The sequence below is a fragment of the Corvus moneduloides genome, chromosome 4 (genome assembly GCF_009650955.1).
Source record: "Corvus moneduloides isolate bCorMon1 chromosome 4, bCorMon1.pri, whole genome shotgun sequence".
In the NCBI taxonomy this organism is placed as follows: domain Eukaryota; kingdom Metazoa; phylum Chordata; class Aves; order Passeriformes; family Corvidae; genus Corvus; species Corvus moneduloides.
The window spans coordinates 62,738,722-62,748,838 of record NC_045479.1 but is presented as its reverse complement, the minus strand read 5'-3'; the positions used below and the strand labels follow the sequence as shown (position 1 = coordinate 62,748,838).

The 10,117-nt window shown below is 40.7% G+C and overlaps 1 protein-coding gene across 4 annotated transcripts in view; it reads left to right on the top strand.

Moving 5' to 3' along the window:
* The first annotated feature begins 697 nt into the window (after nt 1-697).
* GSAP (gamma-secretase activating protein) overlaps nt 698-10,117 on the top strand; it is a 69,802-nt gene continuing 60,382 nt past the window's right edge. For 2 of the 4 annotated variants that reach the window (XR_004239990.1, XM_032107807.1), the window contains exons 1-7: nt 698-903; nt 4,320-4,393; nt 7,202-7,258; nt 7,965-8,034; nt 8,440-8,496; nt 8,628-8,716; nt 9,129-9,198. Coding sequence is in view for 2 of the 4 variants with exons in the window: in XM_032107807.1 (XP_031963698.1) it covers nt 819-903; nt 4,320-4,393; nt 7,202-7,258; nt 7,965-8,034; nt 8,440-8,496; nt 8,628-8,716; nt 9,129-9,198 (502 nt within the window). In the remaining 2 variants the exon portion in view is untranslated. The remainder of the gene's footprint in view (nt 904-4,319; nt 4,394-7,201; nt 7,259-7,964; nt 8,035-8,439; nt 8,497-8,627; nt 8,717-9,128; nt 9,199-10,117) is intronic. The other 2 variants (XR_004239991.1, XM_032107806.1) reach the window with 2 other exon arrangements.

Sequence of the window (10,117 nt, the reverse complement as noted above, 5' to 3'; positions counted from 1 at the left end):
GGATGCCCCAAGTTCTGCCAGCAGTTTACAGACAGAGACTCCATCTATTCAACAAGCAACTTCAGAGTGCACAGCCTCAGAAAACAGGGATGCTACTTGAAGTTCTGGAAAACAGCTAATGCTGCCTAGGGGATCACAACCAGGGCAACCCATCAGGGGGCCTCCTGATCCTGGTGAACACCAGGTGACTACAACTCCAGGCCTCACTGACAGGCAGCTATCTGAGGCACTTGGATTCACTCCGTGATGAAGCTTCCAAAAGGATTGCCCCATCTTCTCTCTGGTGACCAGTGACAGTAAGGAATTACCTGGAGTCGTGTCAGGGAAGGTGTAGGTTGGATATTAGAAAGAGGTTTTTCGTTCAGAGGCTGGATGGGCACTGGAACAGGCTCCCCAGGGAAGCGGTCACAGCACCAAGAAGCGTTTGGACAACGCTCTCAGGCACATGGTGTGATTCTTGAGGCTGACCCGCGCAGGGCCAGGAGCTGGACTTTGATGATGTTTGTGGATCCCTTCCAACTCAAAATATTTTGTGATTCCGTGATTCTTCCAGTGCGCCCGAGGGGGAGCCTGGGCGCCCGCTCCATGGGGAAAACGAGAGCCTTCGAGTCCCGCGGGTCACCTGCACGGCGGCCGGCCGCCGCGGGAGGCTCGGAGGCGCTGTCCCGCCGCTGCCGTGCCCGGTAGGAAGCGGAAGGGCCGGCGACGCCGGGAGCGGGCCGGGAACCGCCGGAACACCCGATGGGCGCCCCCCCCACCGCGGGGCGGGCTGAGGGCGGCGGAGTCGGAGCGGCGCCGGGCCGCGCCGGGCCGGGGCGATGCTGGTGCGCCTGGCGCCCGAGTTCGAGCTGCGAAGGGACGTGGTGCCCTGGCTGGCAGAGCGGGGCTGCGCCGCGGCTCTAGGTAACGCTCCGGGAGGCCGAGGAGAGCCCCATCCCTCAGGCCGGCCGTCCCTTCCTCTCTCCGGCCGCCTCCGTGCCCGCCCGCCCGCGGAGGAGCCGGGCTGCGCGAGGCCCCGGGTGCGGGTCCCCAGCGGGACCTCCGGCCGCGGGGGCCGGGGGATGGCGGCGGGGGAGCGGCCGGGGCTTGAGGGAGCGACCCTCGGGTGCCGGGGGACTCGAGGCAGGCAAGTTTGGTGTCCTCAAGGAACTTCTCACATGCCGAAAACACTTTTACACATCTGCTACACTCCACAACTTGTTTCTTCTTCCTGCTTCTTCACACGTTTGGGGCTTTCTCTTTTTTTCCTCCCCTCCTCCCCCTTCAAAAAATAAGTTTTACCATTGCTCCCTCTCCCACGCTACTCCCCTTTCTGGGAGGAAAAACCCCACAGCCTGAACACTTTCGTGTGTCTGGTAAATGAGTGCTAGTTTAAAATTAGATGCAGCGTCAGCTGTCACAGCACCGTGCGATCGCCAGCATAGCGAGCGCTCGGGGTAGTGGTTGGAAAAAAGTGACCTCCCGTATTCTTGGCAGTGTGGCTTTTTGCTTGTTATGAATCTGCAGAGCAGCTGGCTCAGTTCTGCTTTTCAGAAACCGATGAAAACCTTATTCTAATAAAATAATAATACTGTAATTGTTAGTGCTTCAGTAGAAATATCATCATGCACAGTGTGATGAGCTTGAAATGCCTTCAGTTGCTTTTACTTTACTCAAAATACTTGTTTCCCACATTGAGGGTCTGTTATGAAATAGACTCCTAAGATTTTGTTTGGTGACAAATCAGAAAGTATCATCTTGGAAAATAAGAGTATTATTTACCAAGCCACCATTTACAAAATCTGTTAAAAAGTACTTTGCATTTTCTACATTTACCGAACAATTGTTGAAATGTGTACTGGAGGGATCTGGGGTACAATTCTGAAATTCTCCACGCATAACTGATTAATCTATGAATTTACTAGTTCATCAGTGATTAATTCAAAGATAAATCAACCTATATGTTAATGGCATAAAGGTCTCAAAATGGCACTGACTTCTTTTTGGGAAGGGGAAAATTGTATTGAGTCTTTTAAAATGTAATAGACTCTTCATTCAGTAATGTTCCTGGTGATACAGAATCATAAAAATCTAGTTTGGAAGGTGCATCTGATCAAATACCAGCACTGCTGTATTTCATTTTAACTCATCTCTGTGTAGTGACTTCTTCCCCCTCATGCAATGCTGTCATATTAGGAACGTGAAGGTGGGAGGTAGGGATTTGAAAAGATTAATTTAAACATCAAAGAAATATCTAATCACAGAAAGCAAGTAATTTTCAGGAGTCATGGTACTTTTGTGTCAGTTTTCAGATGTTAGGTATTCATATTTATTATTTTCTTTCCTAAGGACTTGAAAGCACTTGATAGCATGTGAGAACTGCAAATTGCATGAGAGCTGGGAGTAGCTGTGATGAGAGGAAGGGAGTGGCAAGTGAAGGGAACCAGCCTTGTTCTCTTTATTCCACTTACTTTCATATGAGCTGCATATAATGGCCTTCAGGAAATCAAGCTCTGCATTCTCCTGATTATGTTGATAAAAGCTGGGTGCTGGGCTGGCAGGCTGGGTTGGTTCTTTTGCAGCCCTTCATCTGCTGGTCTCGGCTGTGGGCATGAGGAAGGAGTTGTAATTCTATGTGCAGGGTTTTACTGCAGGACTTTCCAAGGGCAGAGGCTATTGCCACTTCTTTGCCTCCATATTCCTACTGACTGTTCAGTGATGTGAAACTTTCTTCTGATTCAGAACTTTTTCAGCACCTTTAGAATGTCTATGTCAGATGATAGGGAAATTCATTGACACAGAGATTGCTCATGGAGCTTCTTCTCTACCAAAATTCTGTTCTGAAGAAGTTTTTCATGAGGGAATATGGAGACTGTAGTACTCATCTTGAAAGTTTGAGGTGGTGGTTAAGTTCCAGGAGGCTTCTGATAACAAAAAAAAAGAGTATATTGTTATCTTAGACTCTCCCAGCTGTCACCATCTAGCCCTAATGTAGTGGTATTGTAGTGTACTTCAAGTGATCTGAAACCAATAGAAAGTGATGTGTTGCTCAATGTACAGGAAGGATTTTCATTGTCATCCCACAACAAAATAGAAAATTTACTTCCTTCTGATAATACTTGAAAACAGTTTTTTCAAGTTTTATCACTGCAAACTGTACAAGCCAGTTTATAGTATCAGGCTTGTTAAAATAAGTTTCCCTAAGTGTCTTCCTTCTAGCAACACTTTGTGATAACTTCTAGCAACACTTTGTGATAAATAGTGTCAGACTTGACTAAATGCTTACAGAGGGTTGTGGAGAGTTCTCTATATTGATGCTTACTGACCTCCCGGCCACCTCTATTATAAAATTAAGACCAGTCATGCAGCTTCAACCTTACTAAGGGCAAAATCTCAGCTTTTAGTAAAAATTCCATCAGAGATGCATACATTTTTGATGGCTGAAGTGATTACAAAACATAAAAGCAGTATCAGGAAAAGCATGCATTTTTGTCACCTTGAGTACAATATTTTGTCCTTTTTTCTGGTGGTTTTCTTTTTATTTTGTACTGCTTTGTCTAAATAAGCTCTTTTCTTTCTGTGTCCATCTTAGCTTCTGACTCATTTGTTTCCATTTTAACTGTACTCTTTCATTCACATCCCATATGTCCTTCATTGTTTAGTTCCCTGTACTTGTAGGTAGGTTGCCTATCTCTCTGTATGGTATTTAATCTTGTGGTTCTTTGGGTTTTGGTTGTTTTTTTCTTTACTTATTTCTTTTTGGAGGAGGAGGAGAGGCTAAGAATGGCACAGAAAAGTTGGTGTTGTAGAACTAATGTCTAAAGATGTAGTTTATTTTCAGGTTTTTCTTTGAGATGCTGAAGGAGCAGGTGTGAGCAAATGATATATTCCTCAGGCTAGCTCTGTCTTCCTGTAGTGTGTGGAGAACTGGAGTATGACTGGACTGTTTGAACCCCATGTTGTGTATAATGAATAAATGCGAGGGGGTCTTTTGGTTTGGTTTTTTTTATTCTTTGAAAAAGCACATTCCATTTTCATAACAAAAGGTACTGGCCATTAGAATCACAATTATAATGAAGAGGTAGGAGTTTACAGAAATAATTTTTTTCTTGCATGTTTTAAAATCCCGTGACTATTTGTGTTGAAGTTTATCAGGTTTAAATAATGATGTAAGAAATACTCTCTCTTTTTCCAGAAGGAAGTAATTTTGGGAGTAATAAAATGCAAATAAGTATTTACATGTAAAAATATATTTAGCATATTTGCTTAAAATGTGCATAAATTATATTATGAACCATCTGAAATGAAAATCCTGCGCCTTTTTGTACTTCTTATTTCAGACACTTCTGAGAATTCATCAGCACTTTACATTGTAAATGTTGAAAGAAATGGAAAAATTATTTATACCTGGAAGGTAAGTCCATCTTAGAACTTTATAAAAATATAGTTGAGAATAATACTGTATGTGAATTGAATTCAGTTCTTGTAGTTTAATTTGTTTTGCAGTGAGTGTTAGAACATGGAAACACGACTGATTACAACCTGGGGGGTTGGGCAATGGGAAAATACCTGTCTCCACTTCAGACAAAGGTTAAGAATGATGAAATGGAGAGTAAAGTACTTACCTGATTAAATCCATAGGGTTTTTGCCCTTGAGTTTTTGTTGGGCCAGAATCTCCCCATGAATGAAATGCAATTTTTTAAAATCACTTCACAAGCAGCACATAATTTCATCCTCAATTTCTCGGCAAAGCCTAGCTATTAAACTGTGAGCAGTGTTTTAGTTAAATATTTTCTCCTACTAAGATGTCTTAGGATACCATTTATCTAACCCTATTTCTGCGCATACCTTTCTTTAAGATTCATCCATAACACTTTATTGAAGTAGTCTGAGGTAACCACTGTTTATTTGATGTCCTGAAGTATCTAGAGCTGACTTCTTAACATAGGATTTTGCTCTCCATATATTTGTAGTTTTACATCCAAGTGGGTTTTCTAATGGTTTCAGAAGGTGAAACTTCATCTCATTCCCATCATTTCCTTGATGAGACAAGCTGTGCTCCTTGACTGTGCAGCTCAGAGGAGTCTGTAGATCCAGCTGGAATCTGGAGGATCTTGTTTCTTGAGGAGTACAGATATGAGGTGAACTCCAGTAGAGTAGGGCTGCTTTCATTCCCCTCTGGCTCAACAATGCTAAAACTCTCCAGCTTCCCTAGGGTTAAGGGAAGAGGTGAGGCCTTCATCAAGGTGTAATACACGTTAACTGTGGGTGGATGTTTCCTTTGGTACAAGCATAGGGAGGGGAGTCTGTACAAGACAATAGTAACCATAAAACCAATTCTAAAGTGTGTGTCAAATTTTGGGATTTTTTCATTGCTCAAAACTCTAGAAGACTTAATGCAACTAATCATCTAGCTCAGCAGAAGATCTGGTACTCTGTGTGTGTGGTGTTGCTGCTTTCTGGTACCTGTGGAATCTCACACTAAGCTTTTCTGGGCCTCTGACAGTCTAACTGCCTTGTGTGCTCTTCAGGCTCTTGCAACTGGCACAAGGGATGAGTTGTAGCTCAAGGTTCACACATCTAAATGTAGGTGTCTGCCTGCATGCTGGGTGTCTAAGCTCCCACTGTAGTCTGTAGGGATCTGGTCAAAACAGTTGGTGGAGCTTAGGGAACTGGCCACTTGTTGCCTGTTCTTTGGGAAGAATTGTATGGCACTTACACAGGATGTAAACTAGACTGAGCTGGCCTGGCTTGTTCCCCAATAGATACAAATAGAAAACAACCTTTGTCTTCTAAGTGAGAGACAGTTAAGTGTATTCTGTGTGAAACAAGGAGAAGGTGGAGAATGAGTTTTATATTCAAGCTCATTTTAGAGTATTATGTTGTACAGGGGCTTTGACGGTGTCTGTATTTTGTGACATTAGTAGTGTAAAGGAAGATATTTTTAACAGAAGTGAATTCTATTTGCATTATAATGCAAGAATCTTCAGAGTGCACATGAAAACAAGTATCCTAGTTTATGCATGGCCATGGGCATTGATGTAGTTCTGTTACCAGTTTGTAAAGTGTATTTTTCAGTATCTAAGTACAGAAGGTGTTAACGTTTCAGACACACTTGAAAAAAAAAGTTATTTGTGAAAGCACTTGCCTAATCTTAAATTAGGAAGCCTGGAGCCTGTGTCTTAATATAAAGACATTTTGTTTTCCTTGTTTAAATCAGAAGTCAAAGACTTTTGTCATTGCCACAACAATAATGAGACACTCAGAAATAGACCCCTTAGGAAGCGAATACTCAGGCTTTTGTTTCAAATTCACAAAGACACCATAAATTTGTAAATAACCACAGATCTCTCCCCTCTCCCCCTAAGCAGTTGTTAAAAACAATGATGCTCACTGTGTAAGTAGAAGCCTGTGTGGCTGGATTTAATTTCAGCAGTTTAGCAATTTAGTGCCTATACCCAGAGTACATTAATAGACATCAGTTTAATTTGCTATCCAGTGTATGCTGCAAAGCAGAATTTTCTTTTTTAATATTTTGAAAATTTAAGGCATGGTAAAAATTAAGAAGTAGTAAAGTTGTGCCCCAAACAAAATCATCATATATTAATTATCAATAAGGTAGAAAGGGTATGTATTATGTTATTCTTCAAAGGCAGAAGGCTAATGGTGAACTTGTAAAATACTTAGCCTTCAAGAAATCACTTCCTAAGACAGACCTGAAATCCTTTTTCCAGGCTACAGCCAGATCACTGGGAGATGATTTTTGGTGATGTTTGATGTTTCTGTGCTCCCTTTTGGAGCAATGACCCACCAAGTTGGTGAGGTTTGGAATACCAGCCTTAAGTCTCCAGGGGCCACAGCATCCCTCTTGATTCTTGTGCAGACATCTCTTTTCCTGGTCTTACTGCCTATAACTAAAACCAGTTTAGAAGCAAAGTGAGAGAGAGGCACTTGGTTTATGCAATGGCTTGTGGGCTGTGGATTGGCCACATTTCAGCTTTATCCCATGGGTTAGTTCTAAAAGGAAAAAATAAATCTTTGTTCTCTTGGAATTAGAATTTGCTTTCTTGGAATTAGATAATTGACTGCCTGTTTATATGTAGGACAGGGAAGTGTGTGAGGATGTGTGTCAAGGGGCAGGGAGAACAGGGGAAAAAAAAAGAGCAATGTTTAACTTTGTGTATATTTATATTGCTAGTGCTAATTTGTTCTCATCCATAGGGAAATCAGAGAAATACTCACATTGGATTGTACGATCTTCAAACTAAACAAAATGAGGTGAGAGCAATGCCAGGTTTCTCTCTGGTGAAAGTGCTGTAGTGTTTCAGATTTTGATGCTTTGCAACACAGTATGTTATGTCCTTAAGGAGTGTATCCTTGTTTGAAATAGAAAAGATACTGGAGAAGGTATTGGTACAATTCTCAGTAGTATTAAAATGCACCACACTGCAGAACATCTGAAAGGCTTGAGAGTAAAGCATCATGTCTGCAATCTTTTTTTCTAGACAACCTTCTAAACAGCAAGTCCTTTCCACTCCTTTTCACATTGCACACATGTGCCAAGAAGTAAATGCTTGGGTTTTTCTTTATATGTGCATTCTTGGTCTGTTTGATGCTACCATTTGTAAGAGATTATTTTATTCTAAAAATAAATATCCTACAATTCAATAACTAGAACCATGATAACAGGCCTTTGCAAGTGTCCCCATAATAGTATGAAATGAGTGAAATTTTGTATTTACATAAAAGTCTGCTGTGCTGCTCAAGTGGCAACATAGAGCTTAAAAGAACTCATAAAAAACAAACATGAGAGAGAGCTGTTACAACTGAGCCTTGAAATATGGTTCTTCTGGCCATGAAAAGATTTGGTTTAAAGACAGAAGCTGTGTACTGGACAGCAGCGTTTTCCTAAGAAGTAATTAGATTATTTCCTTTATGGAGTTTAAAAAAGCACAGTTATTAACATTACCATGTTTCTCTGTAGCACCTCTATGTGTTTGAGAAGGATCTGCACATAATCAGCTGCTCAGTCAACAATGAAAGGACGTTATTGGGTAAATACATGTTTTATCATTAAATTTTTTTGATAAAGATTTAGTTTAGTAGGATGATTCATTTGGGTTTAGAATTACTTATATCTATTTTGACCTATGTGTTGCCTGCAGCAGTTTATGAATTTCAGTGGATCCATCATCAGATAATGTAGGTAACAACATAAAGACACAGCTGTGACAATATTGCTGTTTTATTAAAATATCTAAGACACACTGACCCTTTGTTCGCTTCCTCCTCCTGCATTCACGCATGCCTCCTACATCTAGAAGGGCTTCTGTTGTTCCTTTAACATGTATGGTTTTGGTAAAAGAATTGTGATGCTCATTTTTCAAGGATGTTTAGTAATATTACTATCAAATATGAACACTCACTGTGGTTGTGTTGGTTTTTTTCTCCCCCCACAGCAGTCAGCTTCTGTCAATATACGGAGGAAGAAAGAGCAAGTCAGGTCTTACAGTCAGGTACTGCAAGTGGATTGTATTATACTATTTGAAATATTCAACCCTTTTGCTCTCTTTCTCATGTAATTTCTGTTTGGAAAACAAACTTGTGTACATAAGAGACTGTTATCTAAAACATATTATTTTTGCAGTATCCAAGTATTTAACCTTGCTAATCGAAGTTCATCCCATTAATAATGTGAGAGTCCTAAAGGCTGTGGATAGCTCTGTTCGAGTACAGGTAAATTATTCACCTAATCTAAAGATAAGCCTTTTTTGATATGCTGTGCTAGGGAGAAAACATGGTTTAGTGCAGAAATACCTCATTTTATCTTGCATCTGTTACAGAGATAATGTCACCCTGTTTATTCACAGAAATAAAAAAATGAAACTTCTTAAAACGTTTGGTGTACAATATTTCTCCAACATGAAGGCTCCTTTTTTTTTCTCTTCAGTCTTCCACAGTTTGCAGTTATAGTGACTGATGACTATTAATATGTAATAATAGCTATTTTTATTAATTGAATATCATTAGTGTGTCTGATTTAATTTAAAAATACATAAATATCCAGAAAAAAAACCCCAAAACATTTTAGATAAGTGTTCTAAACGACTTTGTTTTTTTACTTACTTTTGTGAAACTTTCTGTGTAGTTTCTTTATCCAGTTGAAGGCAGAAATTCTTCTACAGAAAGTTGTCTCTTGCTAGTTTCAGAAGATAAATGTGAGTTAATATTTTCAAAGTACATTGTTATTCTTTTCTTGAAGATGATTGTTATAGATTATGGTTTTGGTATACTTTAATTGGGGAAAAAAAAACGGGAAAAAGAAGGGTGTGAGTTATTCTAGGTATTCCAAAGGTCTTTCAAAAACTGTATCATTTACTGGAATTTTTTCAATGTTAACAGAATGGCCATCTTTGTCTACAATTAGTTGCTTAGCTCATGCATTCATCAGTTATCTTTATTTCTAAAAAAGCTAAAATAGATTTGTTATAGCTGCCTATGTAAATACAGAGCAAATCAATTGACTGAAAGATGGACTGTCATTTAACATGTGAAGTGGGATTGCAATGGGGCAATAGTTCCTTGGATTCAGCTAACATTGCATGTTGAGCCTAATCTAATGGCAGGGAATGGATAAAGATGGGCACTTGGAAAAGGCTGGGTTTTTCCTTCTTATTATAGAGTGAGATTGCTTTCCCATCCCCTTGGAGAGGCCCATCTTCCCTGAGCTAGACACCAACCCTGGGTAGACTGAAGTGGACAGAGCTAAACAGAAACACAAGATCTGCTGGGTGAATCTTGCACTTCTCATGCAGGCCAGCTGTGGATAACTTTAAGGAATTTTGTGTTGGGAAGGTCTGTGAGGGGTATTCGTGATAGGAAGTGAAACAGGTCAGGGATAGTCTCAGACATGGGCATGCAGCTCTGCAGACTCTTTCTTTCCACATGTGCTCCTTGGCTTGGTTGGGCACATTCCAGTCATTGCTCTTCGTGCCTGTGCTGTACTGATTTGGGCAGGGAACTGTGTCCACAAGGTGTTATGGCTGAGGCCACTCTCAGCTGAGGAAAGGAAGAGAATCCAGATCTCTGTCTAGGCACCTGTGCTCATGTATCACAGATTTCCTCTTACACTGAGTT